Here is a 26,021-nt window from a genome sequence, read left to right on the forward strand (position 1 = left end):
CAAGCGAAATAAGGATTTCAAGCGAAATCTCTTTTGGAGCGAAATCAAGACTTCAAGCTAGATCAGACTTCAAGCAGAATCCCTAGATAATACTTTCAAGCAAATCACTTGAATGATAAGTTCGAGCGAAATCATAACAAATCTTCAAGCGAAATCACACTTTGAAGCGGAATCTGATGATATTTCAAGCGAAATAACAGATTCAAGCAGAATCAAGTGCTAATTTCAAACGGAATAGCTAATTCAAGCGAAATTAACTGAATTTTTCAAGCGGAATCTGAATTGTTCGTTCAAGCGGAATCATGTTTTTGGCCTGTTTTTGTCATCTTTAATCCGAATTTTAGTCTGATTCTTTCAAGGCTTTGTTAAAACACTGTTACACATGTACTGTGAAAAATTCAATCCATTTTGACCACGAAATCTTGTCCAATTTGAAAAAGAAGGTGTAGAAGTCAGAAAATAGATGATATCAAGCTGAACTCTTCTTCCCTTTGCTCTGATACCACTTGTAGGATCGTTGTACGACCTGACTTAGTCGATCAGAAGAGTTGTTTATCCGTGTCAAAGGCAAAATCAATGAAACGGACGCTCGATGTAATTATAATGTCTCTATTATTGATCTAACACTGATTTACAACCTGGAGACAATCCGGCAGAGCTTCGCTACTCAAGTCCGAAAGTTACAAATGAAAAACCAAGTGCACCTATTTATAGTATGCTGATTTCGCTTGAAACTGTCTTTGGCACTTTCAAGCGGAATCACCACCTTTTAAGTGAAAAATCAGTTTCTTGCACCCCCGAGCACTGGTTATCCTATCCTATCTCATTACATGACTCGATACAAGACGAAGTCAATAGACATAGTGCACTAACATATATATATATATATAGGAGAAGGATCCGTTAGGAACCACCCTTTATTGCGAGAACCGCGAGAACTAGTGTGAACGCATGGCAATTTTGTAATTATATTATACTTCTCCAATAACACGCTTCTCCAATAACTTTTGTACTGTAACCCTAAGTTGGTACCAGCGACCAGAATCACTGAATCACCACCGTCTACGCTGGTCACGGCGACCAGAATCACCATCGTGCTTCCTCACCACCGTTCCTCCTACCATTGTTCCTACTGTAACCCTAATCGTGCCACACTCCTCAATGATTCTGATCGTGTTGCCCTAATTACGAATGGACTACTCGATTACGAATGGATGAAGAATATATGATCTATGATTAAGTTTTTACTGCAATAATATCGAATACAATACGAAATTTAGAGCACTAACTTTTTATATACGATGAATTTTGGAATATCAGACGGTAAAATCGATATGACGAACGGTTTATGGTGTACCGCTATCGAAAGGACGAAGACAAATTGCTGATGTAATCAGGACGAAGACGAACTACTGAGAACTGCTGATGCCTGTGAGTTGATAACTGTTGATGCAATTCGAGTGTCGAACGTGATTTTTGTATAAATACACCATCCTGCACATGTGCAGCGGAAGACGAATATGTAAATGTTAAATAAAAAGGTTAGAAGTTGTTGATTATTTAGTACTATTATTATATTTTTTTAGTAACTAAATCTGAGTTTATGCACATGTGCATCATTGTATTACTTTTTTTTGTTAATAATATAATCGAGACTTGTGCTTCCATTTGATTGAGTGTTTTTCTTACCTTGCCAGATGCTAGGTGTTTTTGAGAAAGCCTGCTTAGTGGTGGAAGATAGTGTTATTGGCCTACAGGTTGACAATTTGCCATATCCACTCTGCAAATATTGATTGCTTACAACTATTTTTTCAATGAATAATGGATTCAAAATGAATAAACTCTGCAGGCAGCAACAAAAGCTGGAATGTCTTGTGTGATTACCTACACATCTTCAACCGCAGAACAGGACATTATAGGTGACATAACGAAATACCCGACTTAAGTGACGTAAGGTATGGTAACGGTTTCGATTTTCATTTATTGGGTGGGTTGTTAACAGGTCAAAATGGATAACTTTTATAAATCAAGGTTTTATGTGCGATAGATACATTTTCATCCCATATTCTTCTAAGTTAGTTTGCAACTTGTGGATTGACATTAAATTGTGAGATCATATCAACTAAAGTTGTTCATATATAGTTTTCTAACAGAGTTGACCATAAAGTCAAACCATTACATTTGTCTTGCTACATATGATTCTGAAGTTGTGTTAACTTGTAATCTTATTCTGAAAATATATACATAAATCATACAATTTTGTATTGATACAAGATCTTTATTACTTATAAAGTAATCATATTATATACACTGTTACAGATGTCACAGAACCATTGTTGGTTGAGGTCGATCAGATATACCATCTTACATGCCCTGCTTCATCGATTTTCTATAAATACAATGCTGTAAAGGTGTGTATTCGTCCTCATCCTCATTGCAGCTAGCAACTACAACAATTTGTTATGTCCCTTTCACTTAATGCCTCCAAAAATGATTATAACGGAACCTTAAGGAATGTGTAATTCTTGACAGACAATAAAGACAAACGTGATTGGCACGCTAAATATGATTGGTCTTGCAAAGAGAGTTGGCGCAAGGTTCAAAGATTGTTCTATAATTTTGGAACTTTGGATTATCTTGTTAAACTTTTTTCTTTATTGAATTTTGCTTACCTCAACCTTAGATGTATACCATGATCCTCTTGTGTATCCTCAACCTGAGACTTACTGGGGTAACGTCAACCCAAATGGTAAGCCCGCACCGTTATTTATCTTCATCAATTCTTGTTTGTTTTCATAATGTTCGCATCGTTTTCAACATTGAAACCATACCATCTAAACTTATCGATGCATAGTTTTTAATGTCATTATGTTTTAACTACATGTACTCCATTTTCAACACATCTATTATACATTGCAAGTATACATTATGCACATGTGCATTGCCAACATATACATGTGTATCACATTACCAACACCCCATATTCATCACTAATAAGCATTAAACAAATCACTGTTTTTTTACATTCATTACTTTTCTTTCCATACATTACATAATTCTGCACATGTGCATTATGTTGCCAACAATCCATAATCATCACAAATAAACTATTAACCATCAGTACATAATTATGCACATGTGCATCAAATTACCAACACCCCATACTCATCACCAAAAAAAAGTTGTTAAACATTTATACATGGTACGTATACACACCATATACCATATTAATCACAATATTATATGTTCTTCTTTTTCTTTATACAGGAACAACTACGACTTCTACACCTAATGGCACACCATATTGGATACCCGATGTTGATGCTGAATACATGCCTATTATAAACATTACGTTTAACCATTTGGAGGATGTTGATTCCAATGATACTGATGAAGATGTTGATGATGATGCTAAAGACCCTGCATATATATATGAACCTGATCAACCTCATAAACATTCATCCAGACGTCATAAAACATTCAACGATTCTTGATTATCCTATATATAATGACAAACAGTTTCTAAGCATTATTCTTTTTGTTTACAATCATGTAGCACTATCTGTATACGTATTCATAGGTTATGATGATCATGATACTTTGATATCAATTACTTATTAGACATAAGCATTTGTAATTTCATTATTGACCACCTAACATATATTACCAACATGGTTACTGTTTTGAAAAATGCACATGTGCATACATGTTTACTGTTTCAATCCACATGGTTATTCTTTCGAACAATGCACATGTGCATACATGTTTAATGTTTCACTACATATTGTTATTGTTTCGACCAATGCACATGTGCATACATGAATATCTTAATTGCATATAATACGTTTTCCTTTACATATACATCATCATATGCAATATGGTACCCCATACGTAATATGGTACCACATACGTAATATGATATGTTATATCAAACTTCGCACATGTGCAATACCAACATTTCCTCTACCAAACAACATAATACATCATATATTAACAAACATTATCATCCGTAATACGTTATACATTACCAATATATCTGGACAATCAAATATATTTTTAACCCATCAACCACCATATAAGTCATCGTATACGTCAAAATTCTTATATTAACCGTTATCGTAAAAATTACCTACATAATACCATCAAAAGACATCAAGACAACAAAAAAATTGTCTTTATGAATTGCATATCCACAAACTACCTACATATAACATTCGCATTAGTTCACAACCTCACACCTTCTGATCTTCTTTCCATTTACTAACCATCTTCCAACATTCCTCCTGTTCAAACGCCTATTCGTCTATCATTTCCCTGATATTTTTTCATCGGTCAACCTATTAATCAAATACGTCCTTGATGTCAATCCATGAGCAGTTTCAAATATTTTTTCCTGCATACATTACATATATTACATCAATTATTTCATGTATGCACATGTGCAGTAAACATATTACCAGTTTTGGCTCAACCATTTTGGTGGCCTAAGGCGAATTAAAAGCTTGTTGCCTTTTCCAAAAATAAAAGAAGAAAATAATTTGAGAACAACTTCTTTCAGCCGACGTAACAGTTACCGGAATAGATAACATAATTCTATAAGCAATATAAGCTGAAATTTTAAACGACATACTTAACATACAAACTAAAATTTCACATTAATGCACTTAGTTTCTAAAAAAACATGTAAGTACTTACTGGATTCCACTGCAAGTAGTGCAAACGAATGTCCATAAGTTTGTACATACATATTGTGGTCCCTGTTTAGTAAACAACAGGAGATATATTAGGAATATTGGTAGCAAAATTCTGTATAAATGGCGATTTAGTACAATAATACTCAACACAAAGGCAATAACACAATTGGAAAATTAACAAACTGTTGCAGTTAATACACCTCCTATTCTCTGGAAGTTTAAGCAGATTCCTTATGGCTTTCACATTTCTCTCTTCCTCTTCCTCTTTCAACCGACTCATCATTTCCTAACTCTAATCCAAGCCCTAACTTCTGAAACAACATCAAATTAACAACTCATATATAAAATAAATCATCAAAATCAACAACTCATACATACAACAAATCATCCAAGATCAAAAACACAGTTTCTCAAATCAACAACTCATACATACAACAAATCATCAATGATAAAAAAACACAATTTATTCCATAATTAACTAAAAACCAACAAAAAATTAAAAAAATAAGATCAATAAACATAAATTATCAATGAATATGTGCATTAACATTAACTTTAACATCACCATATACACTATGCACATGTGCATCAACATAAATGACCTTGTTAACAACCTATGCATCAACTTTATCATCGCTATATTAACTATGCACATGTGCATCAACATAAATGACCTTGTTAACAACCTATGCATCAACTTTATCATCACCATATTAACTATGCACATGTGCATAACTATGTGCACATGTGCATTAACATGACTAACAGTATCAACAGGTAATGTTTGATTCAATCGAACAACCTACCCATTACCAACTGAAATTCTGTATCACCACCAAATATATTTAAACTTATTCAGTAACAAAACCTACATACAAAAACACACACACACACACACACACATAGTTACCACATTACAATTTGGTGTATCACAACAATCACCTCGAATCCCTTAAACATCATATACATCAAACCATTTTCGCTAATTCAGATATGAAACTACGATTTAAAAGATCTGAATCGACAATTAAGCATCATGTTAACATATGAAAGTGGAAAACAAATTGTATAAACTTACAAATTCACATAACTGTGTAGCATCATGTTACGATGGTTTAATCTGATTTTTGGGATGTTACAATTTGTTTCCTTTGTCCTCTCTAAATGTATACTTCCCCTTATTTGTCCTCATTCAATGTCATCTGCATCAACATTAACTGCCTTATTCACATGTTATTGCACACTATGCACATGTGCATATTGACTTATTATTACAATCTATGCACATGTTCATAACTACATATTACACAAAAATTACCTTAATATCTAATTATGTTAAACCTATGATGGAAAAATATGCACATGTGCATAACTATATATCACACAATACAAAACGAAATTTGAATCGACAAATTATATATCATATAAAAGTACAAACGACAAATTATCTATCATATAACAGTATAAAAGAATTGTATAAACTTGCAAACTGTGTCTCGATTTATATGACAACATCTATATTACAAATCCGTCAATGATTCCGTTGGCGGCGACGATTCCAATGGCGATTGATTTCCGACGATACCGTCGTAGTGACACACTCATTGAATCACCTATTCTTACAATCATTGGACGAATTTTGGGAACTAACCTCGATTATATGACAAAATATGAAATATCTGCTGGTAAAATCTCAAATCTGAGATAAAATCTCAATCCAGATGCTTCGATATGGTGAACTGATGATGGTGAAGTGATAACGTATTCGAGACGATGATGAAATCGATTGTAATCGATGAATCTTTTATAGATTCATGGTGAGAAATGTTGAGAAACTTGGATGTAATCAGAGTTTTGAAGAATGGACGTGAAAGTTTATATTAAATGTGATTTAATTTATAATTGAATTCCGAGAGTAAAGGGAAGCAGGTAAGCGGGGTTTTTTAAAGCTGTTTCGTATTTACAAAATTACCCCCTGTTCACATTAGTTCTCGCGGTTCTCGCAATAAGGGTGGTTCTCGCATGAACCCTACCCTATATATATATATATATACATATATTAATAAGATGCAGGTGCATTTTAGACTTTTAATGAAAAATTGACAGAAAGTTAGAAAATTCAAACAGAATTAAAAAATTGGACTCAAAGGGTTAAAAAAAAGAGTTTATGGACACAAGGCGTTAAACATATTGATTTTGGACTCAAGTAGGTTAACACCCCTAAAACACAGGGACACAAAAAGTAATTTTCTCTATTTTTTTGCTTTATTGCACACCTAAGTTTCTGGTTTTGATTCGTGGGCCAAATATTGAGCATTTCCACTTTTTTCTCTTGCTTCAACCTTTTTATTTTTGTTTTTAATTAATCAATTTAAAAAGAAATATAAAAATATAACAATCACACTAAAATAAATATTTTCTACTAAATCACCAACCTTACAATGTTCTCTCAACACTCGGCCGATAAATCTTATGTTGGGGGTGAACACTCGAGTCTGAACAAACCAAGAAAATATCATATGCTTGACAAATGATTGAGACGTCAACCGCTTAACCGAAATGACCAAATATTAAAAGGTTTTTATTGGGTTGTAATGTTGGGTTAGAGTAAGGTGTGGATAGTTTTTGGGGATAGTAGCTAAAAATGCAGCAAAATAAGTTTAAAACTATCTTTGTAGATTTTTCGTGACTTTTCAGAGTGAGTGTACAACGTAAATTGAGCTATAACCATTTTGACGCTTGGTTTGTAGACTTGATTTCTATTTCTTGTGATCGAGGGTATCAAACTATACATGATGCCACTCAGATAATTTTTTTTTCATCCCGTGTTTTGAGGAGCGGGTCTTCTTAAAGATAGAAATTCATGAAAATCGTTATATTTTTTTGAAAGTTATATCTTGCTAAAAATGGGTTAAAATGGAAAAAAAAAATTGGGTTTTTGTGGGCTTTTTATGTGGGTTAAGAAATGAAAAGGTATTAGGCTCAAAGAGGTTAATTAGGGGGAATGTGTGTAATGGGTAGGCTTAGAAATGAAGAGGTTAAAAACAGGGGCTAAAAATAAAAATTCTAATGCTTTTATCACTCGTATCTGGTTTTGAGTTTTTAGACCGTATGCGCTTGTCAAGTTCTAGATTTTCAAGAAACGTTCGACTAAAACACTCATATAACAAATGAATGAGCACATATATTTAAATTTGGGGTACGCTTATAAGGCTCAAATCCTTACATGTGAATGGGTTAGAAAGTGTGATTTTGGCATAAAAGAATATTTTGTTGATTCTACTTAGTTATACCTAAAAGTTTCTTTTTATATCTACAAATTAAAAACTTTTTTATAGGTGTTTTAGCTTTTGAAATTTGTTTGTGATGCGAGTTACTTTTAAACGGGCTATTATTTTTTTTTTTTACAAAATGTAGTTTATTTTTATACAATTTCAAAAAAAAAAAAAAAATGGGTGACAAAGCGGTTCCATGAGAGTTTTGTATAAGGCTTGAATTTTAGGTTTTCTAAAAAGATTCGAGTTTTTATTAACACGTATTTCCTTCCCCACACTTCAAATGCCCATTGTCCCTAATGTACTTAACCTTAGTGATTTATTTTGGAGAATGTAAATAAAAAATGTAAAGAGGAAAAAGAAACAAGAATTCCTTTTGAATGAAGTCGAAGCAAATCTAAGTGATGTATGTTTGTCCATTTACCGCCTCCATTTATTAGCTCCCAATTTCTTTGGCTCACTTCTCTTTTCCATTAGGCTCCATTTTCATTCCTACGAATGGAAACTTAAATCATACTCAATCTCCTTTAAACATCATGACGAATAGGTTCTTCTTCCTCCAATCTTATCAACAACGATACGGAATCATTCAAACATTGTTTCCCTTCAATCCTCTCTTCAAAGTCTGGCTTCATCAATCCTTTCTCCAAACTTAAATGAAAATTATAATATCCGAAATTTAAGGATTTTGTCATGTTATGCTTTGAAGGATATTAAAGTATCCTTTAGTTTTTAAAAATTGCATAATCATGATATTGTCCCCTTATTATTTTTGTGTTTCTAAAAAAATTAGTTTTTTTTTTTCTTAGAAAGTTATAATATTAAAGAAATGAAATTAGGAATCAAAAATTGAACTCTATTTGTAGGTTTCATTTAGAGACACTAATTCCCTTTCTTCCATAATATTAAAGAAATGAAATTAGGAATCAAAAATTGAACTCTATTTGTAGGTTTCATTTAGAGACACTAATTCGCTTTCTTCCATTTTTCTTTAAATATGTATTTTTCTGGCTTTTATTTATCCATCATAAGCCGTCATCGCGTGCCACATTTTAGGTCTTTGGTTGGACCAAACATGGTTGATTATGTGATACCACTTGAAGATGTTGAGCATCCCATGAGTTTGCTCCTCTTGATGGTGTATTCCAAACTTGTGTCGAGAGCTTCTACACTCTGCATCAGGTCATCCCCGATTCTTTGTCCGACTCCAAATTTTATTTCTTCTTCTCTGAACCTTAGCATGAGTTTACCGTCACTCATATCAACCATTGCTCATGATGTGGCAAGGAAATGCCTCCTAAAAATGAGTGGCACTTCCTTATCTTCTTGCATATCTAAGATAACCAAATCAACTGGAAAAACAAAATCACCTACCTTTACTAGCAGGTTTGTTAGAATTGGGGCTCCAATTCCCAATCTTGTGAACATGGAAGCTAACATAAGGTTGATACTTGCCCCCAAGTCTGCTAGTGCATTCTTTACTGCTAACTCCTACTGAACAAAGAATAGTAAACCTACCTGGATCGTGTTGTTTTTGTGGCATTTTGTAAGCAAGACCGTTGAGCATTCGTCCCCTATGCCTACATGATGTATTTGTTCTAACTTTTACTTGTTAGACAAGAAGTCTTTCATATATTTTGAATATTTTGGTATTTGGGTTAGAACATCTACAAAAGGTATGTTGATGTGGAGATTTTCTTTACTAGGCTTATGAACTTCCCGAACTGTTCTTCGTTTTTTTTTTACTAAGCGACCAGGACATGGAACTCGTTGTCTTCTAACTTGTTCCTCCGGGTGAGTGTGGTTGTTAGGAGGTTTGTCTGGCTACGGGGTAGGAGGGATGTTTTGGCCTTTTCCGGTGGTAGATTGCTTGGTGGGTAAAGGGTTAGAGCTGGTCTCATGGCTTTAAGTGGTGAGTGGGATGACTGGTTTATGAGTGGTAGTGGTATTTGTGGTGGGTGGTATGGATAGGTTTTTGGTTGTTGTGGCGTGAGTGATAGGTGCTGAAGGGTACATCTCTTCAGGTCCAGCCTTTTGGCTTGTGAGAGTGATTTCATGTACCTACGCCTTTGGGTTGGTTTCTATGTTGCTTGGAAATGTGCCTTGAGGTCTTTTATGAACCAATTCTGCCAGTTGACTCAGCTGCTATTCAACGTTCTAGAGAGTTGCCCGTTGGTTGCGTATCACCGTTTCATTTTAAGCAAAATGTTTGCTAGTCTTCTTGTCAGTTTCTGAGAATAGGCGTGTTATTGTTTCTTCTAACCTGGATTGCCATTAGAGGAACTGTTATTTTGATATTGAGAACACGGAGCAAATTGCTACTCATTCCTTTGAAAATTGTTCCTATGGTTAAAAGATTGCTGTTGGTTATTAGTACTGTTATTATTGTCGTTGTTGTTGTTGTTGTGGGGTTCGGTTACAAATTCCAAATTTCCTAAAAAGTGTATAAAGTTATAAAACACACATAAAACCCACAAATAACATAGTGAAAACTATTAAAACACCATATTCAAAACATAATAGTCCATAAAAACTTCAAACACACAATAATGTTTGTCCTTTGATAATTAGAGTCTTATCATCCAAAACACAAAACACAAAACACAACCTTAGTGATCTTCAGTTTGTTATTTGTGGGTTTTGGGTATGTTTTATGGTTGACATTTTGGTGTTCTATGACTTTTTTTTTTTTCACTTTTTAGGAAATTTGGAATTTGTGGCCAACTCCTAGCCTTGTTGTTGTTGTTTGTTTGTTTGTTTTTGTTGTTGGTACTTTCAAATATATATTTTGTGTTGTCCTATAATTTTTATTATACAATGTTTTATAAAGTTTTAAGTATGTCGTTGCAATGTGTTTATTTTTATCTACGTTTTGATATACGTTTTTTTTTTTAAATCGAGTTGCAAATAGTAATATACATGTGATCAAAGCATAAACGTGCATATGATAAAAGTTGCATGACGGTTTATTTTTTTTATTTTTTTTTTACAAGGTGACGGCGTTTACCTTTTTTTCATTCTAATAATACAATATTACGTGTCATAAAATTATGAATGTGCTGTTACGACGTATCTATTTTTTCCCATTTTTCGATAAAGGTTTTGTTAAAAATCGAACGAGATATATATAATTGATATTTTTTTTACTATGACGAACTGCATCGATATCGTTAAACATGGTACTGGTACTAGTATTTATTTTTACAGTTTTCTCGGCGTTCTTGTATAAATTTTTTGAAAACTAAGTTACATTTGCAATAGGGTATTTTTGTATCGTAAGTTATATTGACTGCCGATACCGGTACAGTGACGAACCAAACCGATATCATTTGACTCGCTACCGGTATTTGTTTTGATGGTTTTTGATCGATGTATAATATGTGTTGATTACCAATGCCATGTCGAACATATACCAACAACTAAAGACCCGCCATATTTGATGGTTTTTAATCGATGTATAATATGTGTTGATTACCAATGTCGTGTCGAACATATACCAACAACTAAAGACCCCCATATAGCACGATAAATACCCGCCCTATAGTTTAAGATATATAATAATGCAAATTAGGTTACGACATTTAATTCTCTTGCAGGAACAAAACCTAAGTTAGAGTTACAATGATGACATCATTAATCAGACAATTGATAATAACGAATGTTGTAGATTTTGGAAGAAAGCCTTGGAAAATCACACATTTACAGAAATAATGAAATTATTATTATTATTATTATTATTATTATTATTATTATTATTATTATTATTATTATTATTATTATTGTAATTATTATTATTTTTTTAACGGCTAAACTTGTACATCATAGGGATTGAAGTCATTATCTTCTACTATACTAAACTCTATCTAACTCACCAACACATTATTTCCAAATAGATAATTATCTAATAATATCCATATAGAAAGATTATATTGGGGTCATGTTTAATTAAAGGGTTGTTTTTAGATTGACATGTTAAACCGTTTAATTAAGTAGTTTAATTTGTCAACTTTCTAAATTAAATAAAACTTTTTAAATTAAATAAGTCGACTAGGTCAATCTGTCAACTTTTTAAATTAAATAAGTTGTCTGTCTAACCCATTTATCACTCATTTAACCTATTTTTTACAACCCACTAACCAGATTAACACGTTTACTACTCGATTATTATTTACTGCCGTCATCCCGTTTGACACGTTTGGATAAATGAGTTAAACGAGCCATGTTCAAGTTAGACGGTTTTTACATGTGCAGGTTATGGTTAATGTATTTGACACAAATAAAAATATGAGAATTGGGAGTTCGGGTTGAACAATTTAAGCCCGTCAACTCGACATGCAAACATGTTGAAAGATATCCGAACTGCTTGGTTTCTTGAATAAGGTTTGGTTAAGGTAGATATCGAAGTCAATACGAATTAATTATGTCGTTAGAAGTTGGTTATCTGTTCTCGTTTTGTTACGTAAACTGTCTAATAGAGATAGGTTGGTATATGTAGTGAGTTCACCCACAACCGATGCATCTACAATTCTACCTTTTATAGGCAAATACGTTTTCCCTTTTTTTAATATATTATTATTTGAATACTTAGAATGTTTATGAATATAGAGTGTTCATGCATCATCAAAGCTAATTGAACCGTCAAATGTGAATCTAAGTGGCAGAGTTAGAAGGGTTGACAAATTAACGGGTTCAGTCTACGCTTTGATTTTGACAATTTAACAGTTTAACAGTTTTATTGGCGGGTTCAAATCTGGACTTGCCGCTTATTTATCATTTTTTAAGATATCTAAAGTATGCCGTTATATGTGTGCTATGCTAACGAATCATCTTTATCAATTTAAATTTTGTAGTTGATATATATGTTAGTTCAATTGTTGTTTGGCCCAAGCGAGGGATACAACGGGGGTAACTAAATGGGTTTAAACAACTCACAAGTTGGTGAACCTGGAGGATCAAATTTGAATTGGTTAAGTTTTCTAATTGCATTATAATTAATATGGTAATGTCTTGTTATCAAGTTAGGGTCGGTCTATATAAACAAAGTTAGGGTTAGACAATATTAAGAGTTAAACCGAGTTATGGTTTGAGAGTCAGTAATAAGTTTTTAGAGTTAAATTTTCTGATTAATATATTGAAGAGATATTCCATTTGCATTTATGTTCTTGTTATCGATTCCTGAACTTGAATTGATATCAGAGCCAAGTTCAAGAACCCTAATCGAATAAGCCATGCTTTCACAAGAAGCTCCCTTCTTCAGAAGAAGACATTGTCGTTGCCATTTTGTTTTTCTAATTGAACTAAGTCGAGTTCAATCCTTGTCGTTGCCACTCACGTTTTCGTCATCGGTTGCTCCTAGTTGCATCATTGTTTCTGTTCTCTTTGTTTACCTCTTCCGCGTTAAAACAAAAAAGAAGACAAGATTCACGTAACATATTTTTTTTTCTTTTCTTTTTTTTTTTTTGGAAAGCAAGAGAATCATTTATTCAAACCCACAAAGAAAAAAAAAAAGAAAAAATTAAACCAGCAAGGGCTAGCCACAAACAACCAAACCACTCACCCACTGATTACTGATACATAAAGACACATTACTCTAGAAACCAAAAGGAAATCACAGGAAGACTGCAACCACCTGACCAAACTTTATCCGTTTAACCTGAACTTTTTCCAATGCTCCCAGGTTACATCCCCCATTTTTGCTCTATTTATAATCCACAAGAAGCTCATCGATTGGATTTCGCCGAACAAGACATCAATCTGAGCCCCAACTTTGTAAACACCTTTTTGTCATTTACACTCTCGCCTCATTATATTATATCATTATACAGTTACTAACTAATATCTTAAAAAATTAGAATTGCAAGATAATAAATAGTTCAACGATCAAAAGAGTTGTTTAGAGAGAATTTTTGTTTAACTGACTTTGTAATCGGTGAGTCATCTGATCTTACTCAAAGTGTAATTTATTTGGTTTATCCTTCAATAGTAAAAAACAATGGTGGAGTAAAATTACTCATGGCTTGCATTTCTCTTGAGAAATGCAAGTTCAACTCCTACTTGGTGCAGAGTGAGTTATTGGTGGGTAATGATAGAAGACCTAAGGAAAACCTGGGTTCGATCCTTGAGCCAAATGAGTTTTATCTGTAATTTCACCATCGTGCCTACAGGCGGGTAGGTTACCGGGTTTTCCCCATAATTGGTGGTGGACTCGGGTTACTTTCGGAGTACTCCGTTTGGTCCAGTGGATGCCCCAAAAGTGCTCGAGATTGATTCTGTTGACCGTTAAAAAAAATATTAGACAAAAAAGATAATGTTACAAATCAAACAACAAATGTTTTATACAAAGAGATATTTAGAGACTTATAATTACTTTATATTTGTGTGAATTGTAATTTGATTTTTTTTTCTTTTTTTGTCTTTAATGTAATGTAATGTACAATTTTATTTATCCTTAACATAATAAATATAAAAAATCCAATATTTTGTAGCTATGTGTATTTTTAATTGTATTATCAGTTCGTCATTAATTTATATGATACTAGGTTATAACCCCGTGTATTACACGGGGTTGAATAAATAAATTTTATATACTAAATAATAAAATAATATATGTTTATAAACCTCATTTATTGTACGAGTTGAATAAATATACTTTTATATATTAAATAATAAAAGTTATATCTATAAGAACCATATTGTACGGGTTGAATAAATGTAATTTTATATACCAAATAAAAAAGTTATATCTTTAAAACCACGTATATTACACGAGTTGAATAAATGTAATATTGTTTACCAAATAATAAAATAGTACATATTTAAAAAACCTCATTTATTACACGGGTTGAATAAATGTAATTTTATATACCAAATAATAATAAAAAAATTACATCTTTAAAAATATGTGCATTACACGGTTTGAATAAATGTAATTTTCTGTACTAAATAATAAAAAATATATATTCTTAAAATAACCCTGTGTATTGTACGAATTGAATAAATCTAATTTTATATATCAAATGATAAAAAGTTATATTTTAAAAAATCTCATGTATTACAGGGGTCGAGTAAATGTAATTTTGTATAGTGAAAATAAAAATATTTAATATATTAATACAAAGTTTGGTTTTCGTGATAAAAATAGATTATTCTGTTGTTGCAAAATTTGTTAACAAAATCTCAATAAATTTAACTCTTTATTTAAAACTCCGTAAATGTATCACTAAAGTGGTTTCTTTTATTATATAGTATAGATAGATTAAGTTTTTTATATTAATATCTCATACTTTATTATATTGCTAGTTGTTTACATTTGATTATTATATTTGAAGCTTTAGACATTCAATATAATTCATTTATATGTTTTCTTAAAATCTTGAAACGTTTGACATGTTGGCATCTTGTAAACCCTGCCCGTTTAAATTTGTTATTCTTTTCCCATATAATCGATCGGTTTACAAGTTTCAATTTTACAATTCTTTTAAATTATTTTATAATAGCGTAGTGATTGACGATTCAGGGGTGTGTATGAATTGATTTTGGGCCAAAACCATAATCAAGATGTCGGTTAACGAAACCTTGAAATAATTGCCTACGGGTGAGGCGTATACTAAGAATGTATACTCGGGAGCAGGAGACACACCCAATGTGGGCCCACTTCCAATGAGCAAATGCCTAATGTACAATGATCCTTTTCCAAGGGGTGGAATTTGAAAAAAAAAAGCCAATTAAATAAATATAAAAAATTCGTTAAGATTTGTTTAGATCTAATAATTTATTAAAAATTAACCTTTAGCATTAAATATATTGAAATAATAATTTCGCTTTACAAAATTACTGAAACCTTTAGCATTAAATCTATTGAAATAATAATTTCGCTTTACAAAATTACTGAAAATTATGAGGACCCATTTCATAGTTCAATATTTTTAATAAGAAATTAAACTAATAATATTTAGTTAGAGGGTTATCTATAATACAAAATATTAAATTAAATAATATTTAGTAGAAGGGTTATCTATAATTAATTAGAAAAGATTAAACTAAAATAATAATTATCTATAAGAGATGGCCTAATATGATGACAAGTGTCCCTAAAGTGGTTTCTTTTATTATACAGTATAGATATAGATGTCACTTTGTATTTATTTTAGTTATACACTTATGATTTCTGTAAATTAAATTGCCTAGCCCTTAAAATTCATGAGTTATAACCTAGTATTTGTATATACCTGAATATTAAGAATATATATAGTAAATACTGTTGTTGGACATTAAAACTAATAGAACAATTTAAGCGAATAGGTTGTTTTAGCTGAATTGGCAGATTAATGGTTCGGTCTACCTTTTAGTTTTGCAATTTGACGGTTTGATTGTTTGGCCAACAAATCTAAACTTGGAACCAACCATGTAAAGCAACCTTACGGTTTAACATTTACTGTTTTTCTTATTTTTAAAATATGCATTTATGGATACGAGTCATCTTTTATCATTTTAAAACATGTATACAAACATATAACTTTAAAAAAAGAAAAATAAAACATTGGTTCATATCATCGAAACCGATCTATTTTAGTCAGTCCAGTTGAGTCAATCTACTTGATCAGTTTGCTTTTTTATATTTTCAACTCCGTAATTAACGTTTAAGCCTATGCAAATGGTTTTTTTTCTATCAATAATAAGAATAAAGTTATGACATGTACACGTTGATATTAATGGTCTAGTTAGAATTCATACATTCACACATGTTGGTACTCGGTACTTGACCAAAGTGTTAAATCATGTACTTGACTAATTTGGGACTAAATGGGCCTTGATGTCAATGGACCTCATAACTGTCTTACTGGGCTAAAAATGGCTTTGGTTGCCTCTAACTAGAATTTCAAACCAACCAAAAATACACATATTAGCTTTTAAAATTCTAGACGTGTTAAACACATGAGTAACTTAAGTAGAGAATTAAAATATAACGTTGTAAACATTTATACATAGTATTTGATTATATATAGCGAAAGAAAGAGAGACAATTACGCGGTTATCGTAGTGCTATATTTCAAATTTGTGCATATGTTTATTCAGCATATCCATCAAGATAAACCATAAATAGTTCGGTCCAATTCATCAACAAAACAACAACTCTTGAGTTAAAACTTAAGTTTTGTACTTAACTATTTGGATTTATATAAAAGTGAGTAATTGGATGCATAATTAAGCTAGGTTTTGAAAAAAAAATATGCTTATGATAATTAGATACAAAGATAAATATGTGGAAAGTTGTTTAACCATACAATCTGAAGTTTTTATGAGCTGGGGAAGCTAGATGTAGGTGTATTGCCGATGTGTAGTAGCCCACTTGATTAAGCTACTTGCCTCTTATAGGGGAGGTCCCAAGTTAAAACTTGGGCAAAGAGTGTATTTAAGGATCATTGGGAGTAACATTTGCCATTAAAAAAAAGATGTAGGTGTATTATCGTGTTGGTTTTCGAGGTGTCCAAATTATTATAATTAGAAACTTTTAAAATTGAATTCTTAAACTTTGGATTGATTCATTTGTTTGTTGGTCTTAAAAAATTCGGAATGATTCGAATAAACTAAATTACGAAAAACCTAGTAAAAAATAAAAATATGTATAAAACAAATAAAAAATATATGTATTTTTATAAATATATGTATTTTTATAAAAAAGCATAAAATTCTATACTTGTAATTTGAATTTCGGATATTCGGGTCAAATGGATTTGAAAATTATATATTCGAAAGCCGAATTTGGATACAAACCCGAGTCACAAATTATAAATTCGAATCCGGATCAGTTCAGTTTTTTAATTTTTATGTCAGATTTGAATAATGACACCTAAATTTGTAAACTATGCTGGAAAGGTTCAAGTATTAACTCCAAAGTAAGATGTATCTACAAGTTTGTATAGAGCCGTTCTTGATGATTCAAGTATCATGTACGCGTCTGAAGAAAAAGACCCTTACACCCTAACGAATTAAATTATATAAACTAATTTCTTTTTTAAATGTTGTTATTACTTAATGGATAAATATCGAGCATTTTACATTTGGGCCGGGGGCTTTATAGATCATTATTGCCAATAAGTTTCTATACTTCTTTTTATACATTGGGCCAAAATTATATTAAGAAAAGAAAAATTAACTAGAATGCAAAAAGCAACGATGAGAATTCTTTCAACAAAAATTTATTAAACCTTTGGTGTTTTGAGTTTCATTTTCAACAAAAATTTACAGGATAATTATTCGAAACTCATCTTCTCTAAGACTTGAACCCGACTCTCATGCATAAGAAAGCAACGCATGAACAACTAAGCCAACCCTGTTTGTTTTGTTTAAACTCCAACTCAAAACGTGTGCATATATATATATAAAACATATAATTGTTTTCTTCTAACTTAGGGTCCCGAGAAAAGCGGGCTTCGGGCAGGAGTGCGGCTCGCCCACCGTTAGGGCTGGCCCTAAGTTTGTGGTTACAACAATGTCACATTAAACAAAATTAGTGAACAAACGATATTTTATGTTCCTTAAGCGAAAACTTTTAACATATGAAAAAAAAAAATTAAAAGTAATGTAGGTGGTGGACCCAAACATTGTTTTACGATAACAATGTGATATTTGTTTTTAGATTTTCAATATATCGTTGTGATGTGTTTATTTTTATCTACGTCTTGATATAACTTTATTTTTTTAAACCTTATTATAAGTTGTAATGTACAAGTAATCGAATTACAAACGTACATGTAATACCCAAAATTTTAATAATAACAATATATGTAATACAAACACATATAAAAGTTATTGTACACAGTGGTTCTCACATGATCCCTTCTATACATATATCTTCTGTATATGTAAATGAAGGGATTGATTGGAATTTTAAAAGAGCCAAACATAAATTTGATTACAAGTATGATGATACGTGCCCATGATCTCCATGCCATGTTCCGATGCAATTCTATTATTTTCCTTATTTCATGTTTAGTGGTTAGTTAATTAAGAGTTTTAGTGGGTTAGTGGAGTATTATTTTCTTATGTAATTTCCTTTCTTGAAGGCTATATAAAGCCAACTAGTTGTTTATTTTAGTTATGAATGAAAAGAAATGAATTAGTCACTTCCAAAAATCTCTAAATTCTCTCAAGTTCTTGTCTATTTTCTTTGGATCAATTGGTTAACGATTTGGTTCGTAACATATGAGTATACAATAAAACTAGATGCAAATTCAAATTAATAATAAAAAAGAACTTACAGGCTATATCTAAGTAAATTCCCATTGCCATGTCACCGAAGGCGGTGTACCTGGAGCATCCACAAAACATATAAAAAATCCATGTTGTTACAACACTTATGAATGTTGTTTTCTTCATGGTTTTGCGTTTTTTTGCTGGTAGTGATCGTGAATATTATCACACAAAATGTATTTTTTTTATACAGATTTTTTCTTCCATATAAGTATAGTTCCGTTTCCCAGTGACAGAGTCTCCAGATCGGTAGCAGAGGCAGCAAGAAGGCACGACGTGTAATAAGTCACAAATGAGAACAGAAACAGAACCGTCGGTCCTGCGATCCAACCAAGCTGCGCGGTAGCCCATGCCAGTGACAACACACCAGACCCGATGACCGCAGTTATGATATGTGCACTTGCAGTCCAAACAGTCCCTAAAAAGGTAAATATAGACAATGATATTTACCAGTTCTTTTAAGACGACCGCGGTAATCAAAGCACTTCAACGGCCCCTGAGGAGCAAATCCTCCGCCGAGCTTGAACGCTTGTTGGTGCTTTGTGGCCGCGTTTTCGCACATCTTTTCCAAATAAAGAAGAGGAGATTGAAGAAGATGTGACGTAATTGCTGGAATGGATGGCACAACAAGAATTTCGTTTATCTTCATTTTCGATATGATGAATACATCATGTAAACGAAGAAAACATGAAAAACGAATGATGACTTGCAAAAAATGTTGGCTAATAGAAAGCCTATCATTTTTTGCATTTTAATTCCGAGAACACCAATTCCAACTAGGTAGTTTTCTTTTAACCCTGGTATAAAATTTGGTGGTTTGGGAGGGGGGCGGGGGAAAGAAATAACGGAAGGAAGTAAAGGATTTAGTGCCATTTTGGGTTTTAAATTTTTGAAGTTGTGTAAAGGGTGAATTAGATATTAGATGAGTGATGTATATATTGGTGATTTTCCCGTTTATATAACTTCGTGGTTGTGAGGGTGGTGTGGGAAATCGCGTGTGAAAATAACGTTAAAACAAAGGTTGTAAAAGGATTGGAAAATAATAGAATTTGACTCTAGTCGCAGACTTGTGTGTTTTCTTGTTCATGTTTCCTTTTAGTTAAGGATAATAATAATATTTTTTTTGTTATATAATTATTGGTATTTATAATTATAATTTATTGTCCTTTTGAGTACTCGTCAGGCAGATTGATTGAATAGTATATGTATCATGTTAGGGTGGACGGAGTCTTATTGGGGACTTTGATCGGGGACCAAGTTTGCCGAGCGATGATGGGATGCCGGCTTCAATTCGGTGTTCGGTGAATGATTAAATCAGTGTATACTCATTGTTGCAGGAAGAGGAGGGGAGGAGAAGAGAGGGGGGGTTTAATGGTGGGTCACAACCACTTTTAACCAATCACATTTTTTTTTAAATTCTTTATCACTCTCCATGTGTTTGAACCATTGCCAGTGATTAAGTGCAAAATGGGGAGTATAATGAGAACTTGACATGGCATGATATTATTGACTAGAGAATAACTCAAATACCCTAAAGTGATGGAACGACTCCCTCCACCCTTAGGGCACTGTCTCTACCTCTATCGGTATAATTTAACTAATTAAATAAAATTTTCTTTAAACTTGGTTTATTTTCTAAAGACATCTTACATTCGTTGGCTATTTCTGGTTTGTAGAGTTTTGTTTAGTAGTTTGTACGTCCTTTTTTGAGTTACTATAGCTTCGGAGTTGGGTGGGTCTCATTGGAAGCAATTTTTCTTTCCTTTGGATAGAGGTTTTGCTCGAATGAACTTCTCTCTGGATGTAGGAATAGTGATATGGACTAAATGTCTTGTCAGTTTGTCTGCATCCCACTCTTCTAGACCCACTAGTAGCATTTGCTATAGACGGGATTCTACCGGGTATTGTTGTTGTATTCCCATGTATCTCTTGTTATTGAATATGTTGGTGTTAATTTGTTTAATTTATGAAGTTGTTTTATAAGTAGAGGCAGAATAAGAATGTGAAGATGTTATAATCTAGTTTGTAAATTAACCTTGCCTAAAATTCATCTGACATCTCCTATAAAAGATTGTCTTTTGCTGATTGGTTGAGAGATTAAAATAATGGCAAGACACGTTTTATTTTTTATAACTAGAAAATTTATACCTTTAATCCGAGTAAAATTTTTAGCCCAATTTCGTTATTAGGCTGGAAGGTATGGAGGGCGTTATCCCTCCACTTCATCCATGTATAGGGCCCTAGGGGTTCCATCACCACACTCAGGATTTTAAGAGGGGGGCGTCATCTCTTCTTCGCTACCAGGGTAACGCCAAGAATGAGATGTTCAGGTGGGGCCCATTTGATTTAATCTAATGAAAGCTTTTTTTTTAATTTTGTTTAATAGAGGGCTTCATCCCACACCCTGCAAGTTAAAGGGGGGCGTGATAAAGGCCACTGGCTGACGTGGATCCAACGTGTCGCTTACGTGTCCTGATAAAGCCCCTAGGGACTCCATCCCACACCCTCCAGCCTTATAAGAACAAACTTATAACCAACTTATAACTGAACCAAAACCAAGTCAAAGACCAATTAACCGAAACCCATTAATAGCCAATAATATAGGATCTAGATTGTCTTGGCATTTATTGTATAGATTATGTATTAGCTGTATATTATTGTATTTCCTATATTATCTCATTGTAAACTCTATATAATATTGGGTAATGAATACAAAAGATCCCAAGGGATTATACCATTGACTCTCTCATGGTATCAGGCCTATCATCGGTCCTACTGCCACCTACCTTTCATCTTTTCTGCCTTCAACCCATCTTCTTCAACTGCTATTTTTTTCCCCACCTTCAATACTTCTCCATGGACTCTAAATTACACCCCGCAGTAACCGTAACCAACATCAAATCCTATGTACCCATTCTCCTCGAATCTGATTCTACAAACTATACGACGTGGTCTGAGTTCTTTCGGATCCATTGTCGTGCTTTCCTTGTATCGGACCACCTTGCCCCTCGTCCACCACAACCCGCCCCTGCCGCCTCGTCAACCGATAAAGACAAACCACCCACCACCCCAGACAAACAACCCACCACCCCACCTCCCCTCGCCCTAGACTCTTGGGAACGATTAGACGCTATAGTCCTTCAATGGCTATACGGAACTATCTCCCAAGACCTCATAAACACCATCTTTAAACCAAACACGACTGCATACCAAGCATGGACTGCACTCGAAACCCTTTTCCAAGACAATAAAGCCACACGAGCCTTATATCTCAAACAGAAATTTAATAACACCCGTCTCGAAAACTTTGCAAATATGGCTGCCTATTGCCAGGAGTTGAAGGTCCTTTCCAACCAACTCGCCAATGTCGATGCTCCTGTCGACGACAATTCATTGGTCCTTCAAACTCTAGCCGGCTTAACCGAAGCATACGAAAGTATTTCTACCGTTCTCAACAACACCAAACCCCTACCTTCATTTTACGAGGTTCGCTCGCAACTCTGTATGAACGAAACTCGTAAGGCGAACCAGGCCCAACACTCGGCCACCGCTGCCGCTACAGCCCTTCATACCTCTACCCGAAATACCTCCAACGAAACCCACTCTTCCAACCATTCGAACCCACAGCCGGCTTATAGTAATGATTCGACTTCTGACCGGAACCGCGGACGTGGATCCCGTGGACGCGGACGCGGGAGAGGTCGTGTTTCTTGGAACCGGAACCGGCAACAAACACACAATAATTACCCTGGTCCATATCCCTGGCAATATGGAATGCAACAATGGCCGACTCCTTTTTCTGCAAGTTGGCCCACATGGGCTTCCCCCCCTTGTCCTTGTCCAACTTCTCTACACCCTTCTGGAAATAACAATGGATCTGGACTGCTCGGCCCAAAGCCAAACTCGGCCCACATGGCTTATATGCCTACTGATATTGCTCAAGCCATGCACACGATGAGCTTAAATCCGCCAGATTGGAACTCCATCATGGACACCGGTGCAACTGGACATTACCATCAACCAACAGGTACATCTCAATCTCCTTTTAATAAGGGTCCCACTAAATATATAATCGTAGGTGATGGTAACGCTATCCCGGTTATTGGACAAGGTAACCTCACCCTTCCACCACCATATCCACCATTTAAACTAAACAATGTCTTATACTCACCAAAACTTATTAAAAATCGCATATCTGTTCGTCGGCTAACAACCGACAACTCTCTTTCCATAGAGTTTGACCCTTTTGGTTTTCTTGTGAAGGACCTCAAGACCCGGATCCCTATCCTTCGGTGCAACAGCAGCGGTGATTTGTACCCGCTCCTCCCTCCTCCTGCATCACAACGGACTCCACCAACTGTTTTTGCTGCCTTGTCCCAACGCCTTTGGCATCAACGCCTAGGCCACCCAGGACCTAGTTTATTACAAAAATTGAAAAACTCTAGTTCTATTTCTTATGATGCAATAAATAAAACTGTTTGTCGAACTTGTGTTTTGGGTAAAAGTATTCGTTTACCTTTTATTGCTTCAACTTCGCATACTGTTGCACCATTTGACATCGTCCATAGCGACCTTTGGACATCACCAGTGCTAAGCACTGCTGGCCACAGATATTATATTCTGTTTTTAGACGACTATACCAACTTTCTGTGGACCTACCCGTTGGCTAACAAGTCCCAAGTCTATACTATTTTCACCAACTTTGCCGCCCAAATCACAACCCAGTTTGAACGACCAATTAAAATGTTTCAGTGTGATAATGGCACCGAATACGTAAACAACAATTTTAAACAATATTGTGCTCAAAATGGTATGTTGTTTCGTCTCTCTTGCCCTTACACCTCATCACAAAACGGTAAAGCGGAACGAAAAATTCGCTCTATCAACAACATGATTCGTACCCTTCTCGCTCACGCGGGTCTCCCACCCACCTTTTGGCATCATGCTCTTGACATGGCCACCTACCTTCACAACATCACACCAGCTAAAACCAAAACTTACAACACCCCAACCGAAATTTTGTACCGTGTCACCCCTTCCTATGCCCACCTACGAGTCTTCGGCTCGCTTTGCTACCCACTCGTGCCGTCAACCACCACACACAAACTTGAACCCCGTTCCCATCCCTGTGTCTTCCTAGGCTACCCTCCCAACACCGGGGGTATAAATGCTTCGACCTACATACCAACCAACTGACCATTTCTCGCCACGTCATTTTCGACGAAACCATTTTCCCTTTCCATCACATTAACCCCTCCCCACCCTCCTATGAATTTTTATCCGCGCCCTTACATCCTCATTTGTGGAACCACATCAGCCCTCAACCCACTTCCTCACCCACCATACCCCCGGCCCAATCCCCTTCACCTGAGCCCACGAACACTACAACACCTCCCACCCCTCCGCATAACTCTTCGGCCCAACAAACTTCGCCCCACTCCTCACCACCCATCCCTTCCCCTGGCCCAACCACATCATCGGCCCATCACACACTAAATCTAACCTCTCCTCCCACTGTTCCAGCCCACTCCAATTCAGCAAACATCCCTACCATCACTCAGTCTACCCCGTCCAACCCTCCACCCACTAACACTTCCACTCGTACCATGCGCACCCGCGGCATGGACGGTATTCACAAACCCAAACAACGTCTCAATCTCCACACTTCCACCATCGTACCGATACCGAAAAACCCGACCCTTGCCTTGTCCACACCGGTTTGGCATAAAGCCATGACCGACGAATATAACGCCCTTATTAAAAACGAGACTTGGGAACTTGTACCTCGACACCCACAAATGAATGTAATTCGAAGCATGTGGTTATTCAAACACAAATTTAATTCTAACGGTACTTTGGAGCGCTATAAGGCGCGTTTGGTTTGTGATGGCAGCTTACAACAGGTTGGCATTGACTATGGCGAAACTTTCAGCCCCGTGGTAAAGCCCGCAACAATCCGTACAGTCCTATCTATTGCCCTCACTAAATCTTGGCCCGTTCATCAACTGGATGTCACGAATGCCTTTCTACACGGGACTTTAAACGAGACAGTATACATGTACCAACCCATGGGCTTTCGGCACCAACAGTTTCCCAATCATGTCTGTCGTTTAAAGAAATCTTTATATGGTTTAAAACAGGCACCGAGGGCGTGGTATCAAAGATTCACGGATTATGTTCTACGCATGGGTTTCACTCAAAGCAAATGCGACAACTCTCTCTTTATTCTTCAACAGCAGGCGCAAACAGCTTATCTCCTTCTCTATGTGGATGACATCCTCTTGGTCACCTCTTCGGATTGCCTTCGTCAACTCCTTATGGCAAGCCTTGCTAGTGAATTCGCCATGAAAGACCTCGGTCCTCTCAGCCACTTCTTGGGTATTGTGGTAACCCGTCACAAAAACACTATGTTTCTCTCTCAACAAGCATACGCGCATGACATTATTCATCGTGCTGGCATGGATGCTTGTAAGCCCGTGGACACGCCTGTCGACACACAGCCAAAGTTATCTTCGACCGATGGCACTCCGTTTGAAGACCCGACTCTCTATCGTAGCTTAGCCGGTGCTCTACAATACATCACCTTCACTCGCCCTGACATCAGTTATGCCGTGCAACAAATATGCATGCATATGCACGCTCCCATGACATCACACTGGCAGGCGCTAAAGCGCATTATACGGTACCTGAAGGGCACTTCTTCTTTCGGTTTAACTTTGGAACCATCTTCGGCATCATCATTGACCGCGTACACCGACGCCGACTGGGCAGGTTGCCCCGACACACGCAGGTCAACCTC

At 34.9% G+C, this 26,021-nt stretch overlaps 1 protein-coding gene and 1 long non-coding RNA gene across 2 annotated transcripts; both read right to left on the bottom strand.

Moving 5' to 3' along the window:
• Nucleotides 1-8,854: 8,854 nt before the first annotated feature.
• On the bottom strand, nt 8,855-10,037 carry LOC118492267. The gene is made up of 2 exons (XR_004892915.1): nt 9,344-10,037; nt 8,855-9,266 (listed from the first exon to the last, which is right to left on the bottom strand). It is a non-coding gene; the product is annotated as an uncharacterized LOC118492267 (long non-coding RNA).
• A 9,136-nt stretch (nt 10,038-19,173) lies between these two features.
• On the bottom strand, nt 19,174-20,034 carry LOC110939119. The gene is made up of 2 exons (XM_022180959.2): nt 19,673-20,034; nt 19,174-19,640 (listed from the first exon to the last, which is right to left on the bottom strand). The coding sequence occupies exons 1-2, from the start codon at nt 19,869-19,871 to the stop codon at nt 19,408-19,410; spliced, it is 432 nt and encodes a 143-aa protein (XP_022036651.1). The 5' UTR covers nt 19,872-20,034; the 3' UTR covers nt 19,174-19,407.
• Nucleotides 20,035-26,021: the final 5,987 nt, after the last annotated feature.

Source organism: Helianthus annuus, chromosome 5, assembly GCF_002127325.2.
Source record: "Helianthus annuus cultivar XRQ/B chromosome 5, HanXRQr2.0-SUNRISE, whole genome shotgun sequence".
Taxonomy (NCBI): Eukaryota; Viridiplantae; Streptophyta; class Magnoliopsida; order Asterales; family Asteraceae; genus Helianthus; species Helianthus annuus.

Excerpts from the sequence above, each read along its gene's own strand:
- LOC110939119 (XM_022180959.2), bottom strand. The coding sequence starts at position 19,871 with ATGAAGATAAACGAAATTCTTGTTGTGCCATCCATTCCAGCAATTACG. Across the intron at positions 19,641-19,672 it reads CGGTCGTCTTAAAAGAACTG|GGACTGTTTGGACTGCAAGT; the intron begins GTAAATATCATT and ends TTACCTTTTTAG.